Raw genomic sequence first — 19,665 nt, forward strand, 5'->3', positions numbered from 1 at the left:
ACCAAAGCATGAAGATCAAACATCATCTGTCTTTGTATCCAGACACTATTAAAAGAGGGAACAGAGAACAATTTGGGACAGGGCAATATGCAGACAAAGGAGCTGGTGTCAACTCCACTGAAATCCAATAGGAAGCTGTGATTTTATGGTTTGGAGTAAACATTCTGGTCGGTATCCAAAACTATTAACGTTTGAAAGGAAGCAGCTGTTTAACAGAAACCACAAAATACACAGAAGGCAGTCTTGTAGTCAGACTGCAAGGAGGAGTAAGCATTTTAAAGAAATGGTGACATAATAGTTACGTTACTGGATTAGTAATTCAGAGACCTGCACTAATGATCTGGAGAAATCAGTTCAAATCCCACTACAGCAGCTGGGAACTAAAATTGTTACATAAGTGAATCTGGAATAAAAAAAAACTAGGTTTATTAACTGTGGCTGTGGAATTACCAAACTGTCATAAAAACCCAATTGGTGCATGAATGACCTTTAGGAAATGAAATTTGTCATCTTTACAGTATATGTGACTCCAAACCCACACAGCAATGTGATTGACTATTAACTACAGCAACCTAGCAAGCCACTGAGTTGCACCAAATAGCTACATCAAAGCATAAGAAGAATAAAAGCAAAATACTGTGGATGCTGTAAATCTGAAACAAAAACAGAAAATGCTGGAAAAACTCAGCAGGTCTAGCAGCATCTGCAGAGAGAGAAACAGAGTTAACGTTTCGAGTCCGTATGACCCTTCTTCAGAAGAATAAAACTGGACTGACCACCTGGCATTGACTAAACATCAGATTGGGACATGAGAGAGGCACAACCAGCCCAGTTGACCCTGCAAAGTCCTCAGGCTGGATCTTTAGGTCCTGCTGAGGTGGGGACAGAGGTGGGCAGGTGCTAGAAATAATGCCACTACCGGCAATTTTACACAAGGAAAGGGAAGGTGAGACCAAGAAACCCACCTGATTTGGGAATGAGGCCGATTAATGTAGTTCACAAGCTCCTTGTCAGTTTATTAAGTGGCAGATTTGGGATTTTGGTGGAGGGGCATGGGTTTCATGGTGTGTCAGAGATCAGGTGCATGGAGGGTGCAACACAGCATGAGGTCAGTCATGACCACACCATCATCTTAGGAAGACCCACAAAAAGGAGCACAGGGAGGAAGGGCGGTCAGTCTTTGCCACACTGTGTACTATCGTGCGTGCAGAAGCTGCAGGGAGTCTTTGTATGCACTGGGGCTGTGCAAGGGATCATTGTCCTCTTGGCATCCCGAGTTCATAACAAGAGGGAGTTCAGTCTTCCAGACATTATTGGGAATCCAGCTGAGCACAAGGAAGGCAGCAGCTAGTGATGGGAGCACGATTCTCAGATCTTGGGTCTATAGCCATGAAGATCAACATTCTCAGCAGCAGAGACAGAGACCAAGGCATGAGTAGGTCAGTGTAGAAGGAAGGGGGGCAGGAAGGCAATGGATGCCATACCCTCAGCATAAGAATCTACCGCCAAAGATGGTGTTAATTGAACATGTTGGAGAACCAGTGCCGCAGAAGACTGCGCCTGTCCAGACAGATGATCACAGAGGTTTGTGCCCTTGACGCAAAAGATAGCAGAGTGAGGGATATGTCTGGCCATGAGGTTACAGATTGTGATTGAATACAGTTTTTCTGCCCTTGATTGCCCATAACGCCTCATGCATGCCCAGTTTTGAGTTGTTAGATCTGTTCTGAATATATCTCATTTAGTTGGGTGGTAGTGCCAGGAGGGTATCTCCAGTGTGAAGATGGGACTTTGTCTCTACAAGAACTGTGAGGGTGATCACTCCTTTCAATACACCCACAGACATATGCATCTGTGACAGGTAGATTGGTGAGGACAAGATCAAGTAGGTTTCTTCCGTCATGTTGGGTTCTCTCATCATTTGCTATAGGCCCAACTGGGCAATTTTGACCTTCAGGCTTTGGCCAGCATGGTCAGTATTGGTGCTGCCAAGCCATGTTTTGTGATGAACAATGAAATACCCCACCCAGAATGTTTTCTGTGCCTTTGATGCCCTCAGTGCTTCTTCCAAGTGGTGTTCATGAAGGAGTGCAGGTGCATTAGCTGAATGAAGGCAGGCAATATTTATCAACAGGAAGTTTTCTTGTCTATGTTTGGCCCAAAAATGAAAGGCCAACCTGGTGAAACTACAGTACAGGACTAAATGCAAGCTAAACAGCAGAAGCAGTATGCTATAGACAGAGCTAAGCAATTGCACCCCAATAAACCTGATCAAAGTACAGCAGTCCTGCCATATTCAGTTGTGAATGGTAGCAGAAAATTAAACAAATAACAGGACAAGGAGGTTTCATGAACATCCAAAATCCTTCATGATGGAAGAGTCCTGCATGTGATTGCAAAAGTCAAGGCTGAAGCATTTACAATGAGCTTTAGCCAGAATCGTCAAGTGGATGGTCTATTTCAGCCTCCTCCTGAGGTCCCAACCATCACAGAAGCCAGTTCTCAGCCAACTCAAATTATTCCACTGAAGTTAAGAAATGGTTGAGCACACTGGATACAGAAAAGGCAAGGGGCCGTGGTAATATCCTGACTGCAGTGATGAAAACTTGTACTCCAGAACCAGCAATGTGTCTGGTCCAGTACAATACTGGCATTTGTGCCATAAAGTGCCATGCAATGACTATCTCTAACCACCTCTCCTTGACATTCAACAGCATTATCATTGTTGAATCCATCATTACCATCCTGGGTTCATTATTGGCCAGAAACTTAACCGGGCAAGAACATAAACATTATGGCTACAAGAGCAGATCAGAGACTGGGAATTCTGCGATGACTGACTCACCTCCTGGCTCCCCAATCGCTGTCTACCAGGCATAATTCAGGAGCATGTTGTAAGACTCTCCACTTGCCTGGAGCTCCAACTGCACTCAAAGAAGCTTGACATCAAACAGGACAAAGCAGCCCATTTGATTGGCACTGCATCTGCCACCTTAAACATCCATTCCCTCATCATGGTGCATCGTGGCTGCACTTTGTACCAAATACAAGATGCTCTGCAGAAACTTGCTAAGGTCATTTTGACAGCACCTCTCAAACCCATTGGTTTCTATCACCTAGGAGAAGGGCAACAATGCAATAGCCTAGAGTCCAGGCTGTACACTATCCTAACTTGGAAATATATCACAGTTCCTTCATGGTTGCTGGGTCAAAATCTGGGAACTTCCTCCATAACAGTCTGTGGAACTACCTTGGTCACATGGAATGCAATAGTTCAAGAGAAGGTAGTTTACCACCACTACCTTTCTCAAAGGCAATTAGGGATTAGCAATGAATGCTAGCCTTGCACCAGCCCCCTGACCCCTTGCCACCCCCCCGATTCCAGCCAACCAAATGCCCTCATCCCATGAATGAAGAAAAAGTATTTAGGATTTGTTTGTGATGCATGAATAGTTTGAGGTTATAGGGTAGAATTTATGGCTAGTGATCATAAAAATATTATGTTTAGTGCAGTGATATCAAATTCTCCTTTCCAGTATTTTAACTGAGGGTAGTGCCTCTAATAATATATTAGATAGAAGAATTTGAAGAGTGGCTTAAATATTTATATGGCTTTTAACCCTTATGTTGTCAAACTATGATCATATCATCACTTCTGGGTGGGGAAAGAGTGATATACAAATGTTGTTAATAACCATGCACATTTTATTAACAGTACACTGCTTAAATCATTAAACTACTAATTATCTTTCATTTTAAATGTTTCCTAATCATCTTGTTATTTTTTTCCTGACACCGCAAAATCTGATTGACAGGGCAGGCAGTAATTTGATTTCCTACCTCTGTCTATGCTGTTTATAAATACATGACAAAGAATGGAAGCTTTCCCATTTTTCCCTTCCTCTGGGACACTTCTTATCTCTGCTCAATCTCTTCACGCATAGCCAGGCTGAGATTGTGAACATTTCATATGCAACCTGTGGGGGAGAATGCTTGTGGCTAACACTGCACTCAGCAAATCTGTGCATGAACATACCATTGTGCTAGAGCTGCTGGCAGATTGTTTCTTCCTTGCCGTCTTAAAAGTACAGGGTTTAGTATTGGAATAAACCCAAACAACAATGCAATTCCTCTGACTGTGACTCATTTTAACCACGGGAAAGAGAAAGATTTCCTGTGTGTGAATTTGCAGCAAAGTCATAAAAATTTTCATGAAGAATAGGTTTATGATTTTGCTATCACTGGTGCAGATAAGAAATAATTGAATTTAATAGCCGTTCTCAGCATTTCATTACCCTAAGGTCCACGCACAAAATATGCACTTACTTCGGTTGCCATAGCCCTGCTAAGAGCAGTGGACACAGGATGTCACAATGTACTTAGGTTTTAGATTGATTTACTTCACATTATAATTTTAAGATAACAACATAATTCAGAGCTGGGCTTTGAGAAAGAACAAGGGTTCCATGATTGTATCTTTCAACCAAAACAGCAAACAAACAGAAACTACGGCAATGTAAGAAAATTAAATTTAGGTGTGTCGCACTTTGAATATAGGAAACAGAAATAGCTGAGAAGCATTCAAAAGTAATTAACTGGAGAGGAGAATACGTAGTGCAGCGAAATGAATGAATTTAACACCGCGATTTGGTCTACCTGTAAATATACTGGTTATGGTTCAATACAGAACAGCATACTTTTCATGACTAATGAAGATAAAATACGCATTGTTCACTGCAGTTCCCATATTACATTTAAGGTACTTTACAATACATATGTTCAAATTCACTTTCAAATTTATTTTGGAGAGTATATAAAAGAGATATGCACACTATAAGGAATCACAAACAAAAATATTTATAGGACACTTAAAAAAAACAAAAATTGTAAAAGAGGAAGTTAGACTTCAACACTAATTTATTAGAGTGTGAATCAATCATCTGTATGTGAAACACATTACTACTCACTTTCTTATAGTCTCTGGAATCTGAACATGCTGCATGGGAATCAGCTCCTCCAGCTCAGCCAGACTACTGACATATCGTACCTTGCTGCTGAACTTTGAACTGAAGAAAATATATTTAAAAAGACACATTCTTATAACTTTCAAATCATAAAGATAAACATCCTGAGCAGTTTCTTCCCACGAAAAAAGGCGGCGTGGACCCAGTCAGGTCCATGCCTGCCCCCGCACAACTCTCCTGATGGGGGGGGAATTCTACCCCAAGTCCCTAAATTGAACATTTGTTCCTTATCATTCTCAAAAGTGGTTGATGACCATCTGAGGAAGCTGAGAGGATATTCCCCCTCATGGGGAAATCTAGAACTAGGGGGCACAGTTTCAAAATAAGGGAGTCTCTCATTTAAGGTGAAGATAGGGCAAAAATGTAAAAATCCATACATTAATAAAAGCCCTCGGGTTGTACAAATTTAGGGCACCGCATGATAAGTTCTTATGCTCACAACCCAGCCTAAGCCCCCTAAGACTGCTCCAACATTCAATAAGATCACAGCCTGATCTGATTGAGGCCTCAACTCCCCTTTCCTGCTTGCCTCCTATAGCCCTCGTTTCTGCGTACATCAAAATCTACCTGTCGCAGCCTTGAATATATTCAGTGACCCAATCTCCACTGCTCTCTGGGGTAGAGAATTCCAAGATTAATGACCCTCTGAGGGAAGAAATCGCTACTTATCTCCATCTTAAATGAGAGACCTCTTATTTCGAAACTGTGTCCCCTAGTTCTAGATTTCCCCACGGGGGGTGGGGGGGGATATCCTCTCAGCTTCAACCCTGTTAAGCCCCCTCAGAATCTTATATGTTTCAATAAGATCACCCCTCATTCTTCTAAATTTCATTGAGTATAGGCCTAATCTACTCAATCTTTCCTCAAAAGGCAACCCCTTCATCCCAGGGATGAACCTGGTGAACCTTCTCTGAACTGCTTCCAATGCAAGTATAAACCTCCTTAAATAAGGAGAACAAAGCTGTACACAGTACTCTAGGTGTGGTCTCACAAATATTCTCTACAGTTGTAGCAAGACTTCCCTACTTTTATATTCCATCCTTCTTGCAATAAAGGTCAACATCCATTTTGTCTTCCTAATTACTAGCTGGACCTACGTGTTAACTTTTCGTGACTCATGTACATGGATATCCAGATTCTCCTTACCACAGCATTCTGCAGTCATTCTCCATTTAAGTAATACTCTACTTTTCTGCTATTCCTACCAAAGCGGACAACATCACATTTTCTCACATTATACTTCATCTACCAAACTTTTGCCAATTGCTCAACCTATCTATATACCTTTGCAGACTCTTCAGTCAGTATTTAATGGAGGCAAAGGGGGTCTCACTCGCCAGTGGGAACACGACTGAAGTAAGTGTCAGTCAGGCAGTGGCGATCCTTCCATGGTTCCAAGATACCCGGGGGCGGAAGTGCTGCCCAGTGAGGCCAGGCAATCAGAGGCCAGCAGTTGTATACAGCTCAACAGTGTCATCGGGGAGGTGGGAGGGAGATTGAGAGGTGGGGATCCCAGGGGATGGGGTGTTGGCAGCAAGGGCGAGGGGGTGGGGTACCCCTCAGTGGCAACTCCCATTCCCGAGGCTGGGTCCCTTGAACAGGTACCCACTGCTTTTGAACAAGGTATCCACCCTGCAAGCCCACAAGCAAACATGCCAGGTTTGCTTTTCAAGCTTCCTGCATGTCGAGTCCTCCACCCAGTGTTGAGAGAATAGCAATGGTGGTGGGATGAGGCTGCTAAGTGGACATTAATTGTCCGCCTAAGGGTCTCAATTGGTGGTGGGGCAGGAATTCCGGCCGTGGGCTTAATTGGGACAGTGGCAGGAAGGCAATGGGGTCCCCACCTGCCACCCACTCACCTAATTAAATGCTCCCCCCAAACCCACCACCATAACCGCCACTGGAAGTGTGTTAAATTCCATCCTTTTTGTCCTCCTCACAACTTACTTTCCTACCTGTCTTTGTATTGTCAGTAAATATAGGTACAATACACTAAGTCCCTTCATCCAAGTCATTAATATAGATTGTAAATAGTTAAGGCCCCAGCACTGATCCCTGCAACACTTCACTAGTTACAATTTGCCAACTTGAACATGGCCCACTTATCCCAACTCTTTCCTGTTCGCCAGCCAATCCTCTGTCCTTGTTAACATACTACCCCCAACACCATGAGCTCTTATCTTGTGCAGTGCCATTTTACATTGAATGTCTTTTGGAAATACAAATACATGAAATGTACCTGTTCCCTTGAATCTACCCTGCTCATTACATCCTCAAACAACTCTAGTAAATTTGTCAAAAACGATTTCCCTTTCATAAAAGAATGCTGACACTGCCTGATTGTATCATAATTTTCTAAATGTCCTGCTACTACCTCCTTAATAATAGATTCCAGCATTTTGCTAATGACAGAGGTTAGACTAACTGGCCTATAGTTTCCTGCTTTTTGTCTCCTTTCTTTCTTGAATAATGGTGTTATGTTTGAGGTTTTCCAACACACTAGGACTTTTCCAGAATCGAGGGAACTTTGGAAGATCACAACCAATGCATCTGCTATTGCTGCAGTCACTTCTTTTTCAACCTTAAGATGCAGACCATCAAGTCCAGGGGACTTGAAGGCCTTTAGTCCCAATAGTTTTCCTCATACTTTTTCACTGGTGATGATGTTTGTTTTAAGTTTCTCCCTTCTTTTTGCCCCTTGATGTTGAGCAGGTGCATCCGTTTTCTGCTCTGGACCAATTACACGGAATGGGTTGCAACTTAGGAATGCGCCTGCCCCTGTACATCCTCCTTCAATTTATAATGTTGCTGCTTCCAGGAGCTTGAAGGAGCAGATACACTTTCCACTTTTGGTGCAAAAACTTGCTCTGATTGCTAATTCTACCACTATGAATAATTACCACTTATAATTTTACAAATCTTATTAAACCCACCCTGTTCATTTTGGGGCACCTCCTGCTAGAAGGAGCTCAAAGGAAAGCACAGGTCCCATCAGAGGTCCCAAGCACTCTGGGAAACTTAACAAAGGGTTGGGTCATACAATAAGGATTTCACTTATAAATTGATTATGTAAATTGGGCATCTTCTCATTAGAAAAGTTGTCAAGAGACAATGTCAATGCTGTTTTAAGGATTCTTAAGGGATTAGCTAATGTAGACAATGGTGAGCATTTTCACTTTGTCCAGAACAGTAGAACCAGAAGATATATCCTGCACCTTAAGGAAGGTAAATTTAAACTAATCTGCAAAAAAATGGCCCCTATATTTTCAGGGTGGCAGAGAGGATGCATGGATTGCACCAGTGGGGAACCCAGCAAGCAAGAGGCACAGAGGTCCTAGACTGATAGAGTCATTAAGCCACAGGAGGACATTCTGCCCATCGAGTCCTAGCCACCTCCCTGAGGAGCAATCCAGTCAGTCCCGCTCCCTCGTTCTATTCCAGTAGCACTGCAAGTTTATTTCCTTCCAAGAGCCCATCCAATTTTCTTTTGAAATCATCGATTGTTACCACTTCCACCAGCACTGTGGGCAGCGAGTTCCAGGTCCTGCTGAATTTAACAACAGAATCTTAATTATAATTTCTCTCATGTTTCCCACCTGGCTGGCAGCCAGCCAAATCGACAGTCCCACTGGCTGGTGGCGAGGAAAGCAACTAGCAGAAGACCCTTAGGGCTGTTCCCTGGCAAAGTAAGTCTGGGGCAGGCTGTGGAGGTGGGAAGCCGCTAATCATAGTGGGCAGAGTGGCAGTCAAGTGACCTGCAGGGACATTCCTGCTCCTATTGGCCTACAAAGTGTGCTATAAGAAATACTTACCTCTGAATGTGGCAGTTCTCACCTTCCTTTTGGTGCTGCATTTCATGGTCCTTGGCTGGCAGTTGTTAAATTTAAATCATGCCCTGGATTGTACTGTGGGAGCCTGATTTAAGTATGATAATAAAGTGTCCTGCTTTTCCAAGATGAGGCATATACACGCCTTGCTTCCCACTGCCATAAAATTGGCAATGGCCAAATAGCTAGAGGATATATTCCCTGTATTTTAGAGTTTAAACCCTGAATGTGAAGGCTTCATGTCAATCCCAATACTTCTTTGGGTAATGTTCAATCTATGGAAAAGGCTCCCTTTGGAAAGTGGTGATGAATTCAATGCAAATTAGATAAATTACTTTCAGGAACTAAAGCTCGAGTAATTTCTAATTTCTTAAAGGACGGGTGGTATTTAATGCCTCCCCTCGTTCCCGCCCAAAACCCTCAACGCAAGCTCGGCGGACAACCTTCATGCCCAGAAGACAACTGAGCCCTTAAATGGGCAATCAGTACCCACTTACGGGACTCATCCTGCCACCGCTGGTACTCAACCATGCAGGAAAACCAATTAGCAAGATGAGGGGAGGCTCCCTCATTCAAAGACACTCTAACTGATCAAGGGACCTGGCATTAGGAAGGACAGCCTGCGGAGACCCAACCCTGCCCTTTCCACCAAGACCCCCACTACCCGTTTCGCTACGACCCCTATCCCACCCTTTAGGGATCCGACGACGATCCCTGAAGAAGGTCTAAGTGTATTACCAGCAGCAGCCACTGCTCCTCAATCAGAGGTTGGCAACTCTTGGGAGTGGGATTTCCATCCTACCTGGGCAAATCCTGGAGTTAAATGGCCCCTTTGGAGCCAGAAGCTCCAATGGCAGGGTTTCCACTGTCAATTAGGGACTTAATTCCCTCGGGACTCCCGAGATTGGGTCAGCTGGTACCACCAGTTTTGGTGGCGGACATCAAGGCCCCCCCACCACCCTCATTCAACTCCGCCAGACATGTGGTAAGTGTGGCATGTTGGGGAGAAACAGACTTTGCACCCATGCTCTGCACCATTGAGATGTTTCTGATGTCATGTCTGCAACAGTTGTAGACTACTTGATAATGATTGATTGGTATGATTAACCAACAAATCCATCATAAAATCTTGAGAATACTAGAATAGGTGGAACTTGGACTTCTACCAATTCTTATGACTTGCTGAATGCACCAAGCATCAATGACTAACAAAGGTTCCATATTTCGCCTGAGATATTATGGAATAATCATGATGCAAATAAGTTTAATTTGGTGGTACCTGCCACTGTTAGAAGGAGGGCTATTTTTCTCGTGGATTGGGGCATAAAATCATTCTCCTGCAGGATTCAAAGCTTTCTTATTACCTTTCTGGAATAAACAAAACCTTCAAAAGCATTACTCCTCAGAAGGGTCTAAAAACTCAGCAAATCTAGGTAATTATTAGGCATGATTAATGGAGCCCTCCTCCTCATGTACTGCCCAATGTCTCTGGCCTCTAAATATGTTTCCCACACCCCCCTCCAAATAAGCTAGGTGAAATCACATTCTAGATGTTATCCCTTTTGGCACTGCAACTGCAAGCCTCTTCCAAAGGGTGGATTCAAGTTTTAAAGACACTCACCTCTAAAGAGTAGTGAAAGACATTGCTAATACTCCCTGTACAATAGTTCTACATCTTCCCTGCAACTGCTAAACAGGAATGCTACATGCAAAAGTCTTATGTTCCATTTTCATGTGCAGGCCTAACTCTTGAACCATGTCCAACAGAAATGTAGGATATCTGGTACAGAAAGAATTGATGTCAGGTGACATAGAATTATACAGAACGTACAGGATAGAGAAATTTTGCTTCTGTAAAAGTATTGTTCTCACAAAGTTTTTATTAAGGGTGCTAATAAAATCGGAGTGACCTGTAATAGTTCCATAATGATGAATAAATGAAGGTCTATGCTGTTTACACATCTCCATTACAAGTGAACATTTATATGCCAAATATTCCTGGCCTATCTCTCTTATCATATAGCAGAACAGTAACACCTACCTAATGAAAGGCCGAGTGACTGCGAGGATCGTCCTAATAAACCACGATGGATGTACAATTATAAATGATTTCAAATTCTTCCTCAACCTGTGTCAAAAAAATCTCAGTAACATACTTCTTAATACACATATACCTATATTTTTTCCATTTCCTAACATTCAGACAAGTGTTTTTATCTACTTTAAATGAATCGTATTCATGATCTGCGAGATCTGACAGTTTATTTCATTGATTTGAAACAAAACACATAGATTAAAAGACAATTCAAGAAAACATAGAAAACAGTCTCTTTGAACAAGTCAGAAACTGATGATACTGCACGTTCAAGTCTATTTACTGTACTCAGTCAGAATAGCAATGATCAGCAATGTAATCAATTACATTTCATGGTTATTTTGACATTTAATGCTAAGTTACTATTTACATAATTGTGGAAAGCTTTCAATAAGGCCATAGAAGCAAAAATATTGGATTTATTCAAAATTAATTAGATACCATGATACAATAGTATACTGGAGAAAGAAACTTTTCAGGTGATTGTAAGATGTTTTTCCCTCATCCATAACTTTTGCACATCTTGGAAATAGGCTGTTTCTAATCAGGTTCACTTTAGTTGATCACCGAGACTGAGGTTAAAACATTAAATAAATAATCCTGCACAATGATAGAATGCTTCATCCAAGGATGATATAATCTCAGGTTTTTGAATCCAGTTTGGGGTCATATTGAATTTCATCAACACAGGGACACTGATTAGCTAACTTTCCGTTGTGCAATTTGATGTCCTGTCCTACAACCAATAGGGAGATTACAGTTCAAGAAAGGGAGATAACAACTACTGTCTATTATATTGCTCAGACTGCATCTCTGCTTCGTAATAATCAATTAAATGAGTAACCACAGCTCTATTCAACTGAATAAAACTGATAAGCACAGCAGCTAGTGTTGGCACCTGTCATTTTCATTTGGGGCTTGAGTTTAGGTGCTCTGATTGCTAAAAGTATGCTGAAATGAAAGCCGAAATTGTTGTTGGTTGTGGTTGGGGATGTGGGTGAAAAGCCTTACTCTTCTGGAGAGGGTGACCATAATGCAAATCAGAAAGAATACTTGCCTTCGATCAATCATTTGATAGCACCTTTTCATCCAGTTAAAACCTGGCATCTTCCGCCTTGGAGTCGCTCCATTCAGATAAATTATCATGTAGTCCTCAGCTACCAGGAGTTCTAAAGTGCTGATCACATACCTGTGGTCAAAGAAAAATTGTATTATATTACCAAACTTTAAAACCTGCATTCAGCCACTGCCTTAAGGTTGTAATATTGATTAAATGATTATCCACCAGATGCTGGAAGAATGCCAAGAAAAACAGTAACTAATCAAACAAAGAGGTTTGAATTGAAATCTATAAACTTAGGGAACAATGAAAGCATTTCATAACTTGAGGTTTCAAGCAAACCATATGAGTATATTTAATTAGTTAGCTGAGAACCAAAGACTCATATTCCTGTTCTCACTAGTGGGTTTATTGACGATCATAGTTCAAACCAAGCCTCTGAGAGGTTGAGGTTGTGGAGACTTCCAAATAGGAGCTCCTGACCCTGAACCAGTCCCTCCTGTGCATCATTGACACAGACCCATAAATGTGGATGCAATGGCCATTACACAGGTCCATGGGGTAGAGGCTATGCTCCTGAAACATTCCCATCGGAAATACCAATGTAGACATATTAGCCTATGTTCAGCTCTTCTGCCAAAGCTGCAATAAAGGTGCATAAGAAGCCTGAAGATTTTCAACCTCCTTATGTTTATTTAATACTCTGCAATAATGAAATAAACATCTTCCAAATTAGCTAACCAGTCTAAAAATTCATTTAATAACATCATGCATATGTGATTAGGTACACTTTCTGGAAATTTAATTAGAGCCTTTTTAGCTCTCAGACTTCTCAAAGTTGAAAGCATTTTTATTTAGTTATTTTCTATTGCAGGTTTGGAGGATATTGTGATTGAAGGGTTAATAATGTGACAGTCATCAAATACATTACAACATTCCTCCAGTAATATTGATCAATATACCTAAATGCTACTTTGGGAAATTAAATCTCAATGCATTTTCATTTCCATTAAGTATGATTGCCAAGCTGGTGAAAATTTTGGGATGTCTTTTAAGCAGTTGTGAACTCATTTTCAATGGTAATGGATTGAGATTGATAGAAATCTCTCAATTAGAAGTGTCAGAGAGATTTTCATAAAGCTGACTGCAGTATTCCACCCAATTTCTAGCAAAGATGATGTTTAATTTTTTAATGCAAATTAGATGATTTTACATTTTAATTGTGTTCACTTCACGTTATTTAATTCTGTAAAATCAGCTGCCATTTGTTCCAACAAAGTCAACTGAAAAATTAATTGACATTAAAAAAAAACGTCGTAGCTAATTACTCCTTCAGCTTTTATTCTGAGCTGCTATTTCAATACGTTAACTAAAAGAGGGGAATCAGAAATTATTTTACAGGTTGAGTATCTTTTATCCAAAACCCTTAGGGTTGAAAATGTTCCAGATATTTTCAGCTTTCGGGTGTGATATATCTACCACATATACAATAGGCCTAGGCCTACTTAGATTACAAAAGCCAAGCCTTGGGCTAGCTATAGTCTACAGATACTAGGTTGTTTCTCAATTTGTCAACTCTCTCACACCCTTATCTGTTTACACTTATTATACCTGTAATATAATATTAATCTGTATGTTAATAAAGCAATGTAATATTAGCCATTCAAAACAATGGCCGCTTTTTGGATGTGTGAAAAAGGAATATTCAACCTGCTCAATGCATATGAGGAAAGGATTTATTTTTAAAAAAGGTGTACAACTGATTAAAACAAAATAATTATGTTTTATTCAACGTGCCCGGACCTTTCAAACAAAATTTCATGGCAAGTTTGGCATCTTTATATGCATTTATTTAACTGGCTCTGTTCTACAGCGTTCAAAGTGGACATGTAACATCTCAACATACTAATTAAAAACAAAGTGAAAACAGTACATTATTTTACATATTAGACACAAACAATTGTAGATAAAATTGTGTTGTAAACAATAGATGATGTTCCAAACTTTAAAATCAGGCTTGGTTTAATAAAATATTTTTGAAGATGGACAATTACTCAAAGTTGTGTAACGTTAATAATGGAAACATGATCAAACATTGGACCAACACTATTCATAAATAGGTTTTTCTGTCCCCTCACATTACAATTTGGTACACAAGCCATGACTTGGCTATTTCATTGCCCGCAAGTGGTAAGTTAAGTATCAGGTAGTTTCATAAGCCAGACTTGCCAGGCTTCAGGGATGAATAACCTCTATCATGGGTTTAGCAATGAACTTTCACATTAAGATTTATTTCTAGTTTGAGAATTGAGTTTGATAAATCTTCCACAGTATTTCATCTTTTGTTTTGATCTTCACACCTGTCCCCTAAATATCAATCCAACTGCACAAATTCACGTGGAAAATTATTTGGAGTCCTAATGATTAAATCAATCTTCCAAACTGATTCTGATTGTGTGTTGAACATGCATTTCTGTTTGAAATGGGTGACTCTAATGAAATGCCAGATCTATGCTAAATATTAACAAAAATGACAAAGGAAAATGCTGAATCTATAGTGATATGAGGAACAAAGTTTGATATTAATTCAGTCATAACATACATATTACAAGTAAGACTAGATTCTTAAAACCCAAGGTAGTTTTACAGACATACAGCTTTCTGTTCAGTGTCTCACACAATTCACTTGTGGTCATTTGTCACTCTCTCAAGACAGTGGGGAGTGAAACTGGTTGACGTCATCAGTAGCACAAAACTGGCTCACAGTGAATTGATATCCTGTATTACAGGTGCTCAATTTTCTTCTCTGTCACTTGTGTAAGATGGGATCCTAATTCACTGTGAGCCTTTTTCACGGTGCTAATTTCACCATGTCAGTCTCAATTGTTGTACTCAAGGATTTTTCATTGATCTTTATGAAAATGAGTCTGGTGAATATCTCAGTTTTTAGGAAGCAAGTGATTGTAATTTTAAGTAAATACTGAAAAGCATCAAATGCTACATTAAGCAAAGTAAATTCAACCTAGTACAATAAAATGTGTAAAAACCAAAAACTGCAAATGGTCAAAATCTGACATAAAACAGAGATGCTGGAAAATGAAGTGATTGACCTGTCCTTTTCCAGACTAACAAGCAGAGCTGGAGGAAGATTTGAGATGTGCACTATTATTTTAACTCTGTACAAGAAGCTCTGGAGTAAAGTCATTCGAATAAATAATTTAGTACAGATAGTGTGCTTACAAGAGCAGGTCAGAGATTCTGCCATGGGTAATTCACCTTCTAGAAGGCACAAGCTAGGAGTGTGATGGGTTGCTTTCCACTTGCCTGGATAAGTGCAGGTCCATCAACATTCAAGAAGCTGAACATTATCCAGGACAAAGCAGCTGGCAGATTGACAACCCATTCACTAATTGCACACAGTGGCGGCAATGTGTACCATCTACAAGATGCGCTGCAGCAACTCAGCATGGTTTCTTCGGCAGCACCTTCCTAACCAGGGACCTCTACTGCCTAAAAGAACAAGGGCAGCAAGGACAGAGGAATGCCACCACTTGCAAGTTTTCCTCCAAGTCACACACCATCCTGGCTTGGAAATGTAGCATGGCTCCTTCATTGTCAAAATCATAGAACCCCCCCAGCGAATAGCACGATGGATGTATCTTCACCACAAGGGCTACAACGATCCAAGGTGGCAGCTCACCACCACCTTCTCAAGGGCAATTAGTACTGGGCAATAAATGTTGGCGTGGACAGTGACATCCACATCCAAGAATGAATAAAAAAGTTAAAGTTCTTTTAGTCAAAGCTGCCAACTAGTATTTTATGTGTGTTTTATATCGAAGAGCTTCATATAAATAAATATTGTATTTAAGCGATGCATTTCAAGGGCAAAAATAACTTGTCCACACTAATGCATATTAGCACTAGTCTTCCCAGTAAGCGATTTGGAGTCAGTTTTAGACAAAAACTATTTCTCACATGTTAACAGCTGTTCGTCCAATGTCTCTCAGTTTAACAGTGTGGAAAAAATGCCTCCTATGATCTCAAATAGTAGAGAACAATCTCAATGAAGCAATGATATAAACTAATGAATGAATACCTACCACTTCTGTTGTTAATTTAAAATTTATATTCTCTTGCACTTCTCATGTATTTAATCTTTTTTTTCTAAAAACTGGGTTTTTTAAAAATACTCAATAAGAGCATTTTTTAAAAACCACACATGCTTATTGGAGCCGTGTGGAGAAAAACTGTCACCTCTCAATTCCATCATCTGCATCCATGCAAAAAACAATCTAGATGTTGGAGCACATGTGGTTAATACATTGATCATTGAGAACCTAACAGCTGGAGAGGGACTCGGGGCTGGATTTTTTCTCTGGGGATGGGAAACAGGAGTTGGGACTGTGTCTAGGTCTCAAGCTTGCCTTCATGGGAAAACATCACTTCTTGGGATTTTCACAGGGCTGCCCCCTTAATTGGCATGGAGACAGGCACCCAATCCAATTAAGGCTGGAGAGCAGTGGGGGTGGAAGGTGGTGGCAGGCAGGCCTCGAAGCTGGAGGACCTTTGTGAACAGTATCAGGATGCAGCAAAGGGCGAGGAACTGAGAGGATGCTTCAACATCAGGGTGCCACCTTACCAACATTTTTAGACTTTCAATAAAAAGCGGATAAAGTTGCCAGGCAACCACTGCAGGGACTGGGGTTGGGGGAGGGTGGAATCTGTCTACAGAGTAACCTTTGACTGCACAAACATCCAAGCAGGCAGTGAGGGCCTGTAAGGCTCCCTGGAGTGCTTGTGCTCTGGCCTGCCATTGGCTGCCTGACTCCAGGCACTTAAGCTGCATCCTGTCGGGTCTGAGCACTGGAAGCCGACAGGAAAATCCCAGTCAACATCCTTCAAGTGTGGTTAACAAAGCTTTAAGGAACCTAATTGACTACCCACCTACCTAATCCAGCCTTGGCAAAAATGATCAGTGCCAGCTGGCATTGATAGTTTTGGCACTATCCGTCTCTGTTCCTGCCTTCGGTGGGGCCTGAAAATTCAGCTCTTGACGTTACCTCATTAGATATAGCTGAGGCTACCCGGGTTCAAGTGCACAAAGTTCATGTGCAGGGGTTAATTCTCAGAAACCTGAACATGAGGTGGTATTATGGAAACAAACTGCAAACATTTCAAATATAAAATGCCACCTTTATTTGATGGGTGATTTTAATGTTCCTGGTATTCACCAACATGATGATTTCCCCTCTCTTGTGGTGGAAAGTGCAACTGAAAACTTTGTTGGTAACGTACAAGACCAGTTCCTCACTCAGCATGTTAATGAAATAACCATGAAGAACCAGAGTTGAAGAGTGAGTCTGCCCTCCTATCTGCTATCCACGTGGGGAAACTACCTGGGGCTGAATTTTCACCTCACGAGCAGGAAACAGGACTCGGCTGTTTCTGGATCCCGAACTTGCCTCCAGGCAGAAACAGTGCCTTGTTGGAATTTTGACTCTTAATTGACACAGAGACAGGCTCCCTATCACATTAAAGGCAGTGAGTGGACTTTTGAAGCTGGAGGTCCAAACAGAGGCCTTCAAGCATTGGAGGAGCACCTGAGTGCAGTAAAGAGTATGTAACTGAGGGGGGTGCTTCAACAAGAACATGCCCTCTTATCCACTTTAAAACTTTAATTAAAACATATAAAAAGCGACCAGGCCAACACAATGTGGGCAAGGGGGATGGTGGCGGGGTGTGTGGGATCCCATTACCAGGCAGCCTTTGGCTATACCTCTACCCAGGCAGGCAGGGAAGGAAGGTTCATGTGCTTGCCTGGAGTGCGAGCATCCTAATCTGCTACTGTATACCTGTCCCTAGGCAGTTAACCTGCGCCCCCGACCCCGACGTAATGGAGGCAAACTGGAAAATGCTGTAGGGAAATGGAAATTGAACACTTGAGACTTAAATAAAAAGCTTTGAATGGGGTTTCATGAATGGGAGGTTTTTTTTACTGTCACGTTTGTACAGTGAAATCCGTATTAGCTTTTCAGAACTTTGTTTTATTTCATCTCCAAATGGCTCCAGAGGTCTGTCCTGCGTGGATGCTGGGTGATTTGGCATGGCAGGGAAATAAAGGGGGATGGGGGATAGGTGGGGGCATGAGTTAGCATGATGTTACAAAGAGCCATATTGGTGGATGGGGAGGGGTTGGGGGGGGGTTGGGGAGATGAGGGGTGTAAGGGCAAAAATCTTACACCGCCAGTAGGACAAAGTCCCAGAGAACCGGGGCGGCTCTTCTAACCAGCCTGCCTTGGCATTCAGCTGCCCCTGTGGCCACTTACAATCCGCTTCCCTGGACGTCAGGCCAGATTCTATTCTGCACCCACCTCGCAGAGTAAAGATCAGGACACGATGAATGGTAGGACTCTGGGAAGTACTGAGGATCAGAAGGATGTTGGTGAGCATGCCCACTGGTCCCTTAAGATAGCAGGACAGGTAGGTAAGGTGGTTAAGAATGCATACGTTATTATCCGAGGCATAGAGCAAAATTTTTCCATCAGCGAATTGGGAGCGGGGCTCGCTCGCCGACTCAAAAATGACGCGGGCTGACATCGTGCGGAACCCCCGACGTCATCCTGCCCCATTTAAATATTCAGGAAGGTGGCGGGGGGAGGGGGGGGGAGAACAGCGCGATCAGCTGTCTGCCCGCCAACCTATCATTGGCCAATTGAGATATTGACAGGGTGGTTACATCAACGCCCTGCCCATCCAACCTTAAGGCTGGCAGGCAGGCCAGGAGCCCCAGCGGGCTTCTGATAATACATGAAACCTCATCCACTGGCGGGATGAAGTTTCATGTCAGTTTTAAAAAACTTTAATCAAGTTTCTGTGATATTTATTAACATGTCCCATCTCGTGTGACATTGTCACGAGGGGGACGTGTTAATTTTTTTTTATTTTTCTTTTTTTAAACTTTCAAAAACTTTCAACGCTCTCCCTGAGACAGCACTTAGTCTCAGGGAGATGTGCGCTCTTTCACGCGCATGTGCGAAAGAACACACTCTGGCAATGGCGGAATCCACTCCCCCCCCCTCACCCTGCACAGGAAGCGCACAGCGCTTTCCGCTGGGCGGGCCTTAATTGGCCCACCCACTTAAAATGGCAGCGGGGCCCATTTCAGCAGCGGTGATCAGCTGCCCGCCACTGAGTCAGTGGGGCCCGCCCACCCATCAAGGGCAAAATTCTGCCCATAGAATATAAGAACAGGGAGGTTATGCTGGAACTGTATAAAATGCTGGTTAGGCCACAGCTAGTGTATTGCGTGCAGTTCTGGAATCCGCATTATAGGAAGGATGTGATTGCACTAGAGAGAGTGCAGAGGAGATTTACCAGGATGTTGCTTGGGCTGGAGAGTTTTAGTTACGAGGAGCGATTGGATAGACTGGGGTTATTTTCCCTGGAGCAGAGGAGATTGAGGAGGAACATGATTGAAGTGTATAAAATTATGAGGGTGGTGGATGGATCAATAACCAGGGGGCATAGATTTAAGGTAAGGGGCAGGAGGTTTAGAGGGGATGTGAGGAAGAATTTTTTCCCCAGAGGGCGGTGGGAATCTGGAACTCACTGCCTGAAAGGGTGGTAGAGGCAGAAACCCTCATAACACTTAAGAAG

At 42.1% G+C, this 19,665-nt stretch overlaps 1 protein-coding gene across 11 annotated transcripts in view; it reads right to left on the reverse strand.

Moving 5' to 3' along the window:
- Positions 1–19,665, reverse strand: part of LOC121277224 (protein prune homolog 2-like) — a 496,270-nt gene that overhangs the window by 25,782 nt on the left and 450,823 nt on the right. For all 11 annotated transcript variants that reach the window (XM_041186396.1, XM_041186394.1, XM_041186398.1 and 8 more), the window contains 3 exons: positions 12,004–12,135; positions 10,893–10,979; positions 4,968–5,066 (listed from right to left, as the gene is read on the reverse strand). In XM_041186396.1, the coding sequence (XP_041042330.1) occupies positions 4,968–5,066; positions 10,893–10,979; positions 12,004–12,135 (318 nt within the window). The remainder of the gene's footprint in view (positions 1–4,967; positions 5,067–10,892; positions 10,980–12,003; positions 12,136–19,665) is intronic.

This window comes from Carcharodon carcharias, chromosome 4 (genome assembly GCF_017639515.1).
Source record: "Carcharodon carcharias isolate sCarCar2 chromosome 4, sCarCar2.pri, whole genome shotgun sequence".
Classification (NCBI taxonomy): domain Eukaryota; kingdom Metazoa; phylum Chordata; class Chondrichthyes; order Lamniformes; family Lamnidae; genus Carcharodon; species Carcharodon carcharias.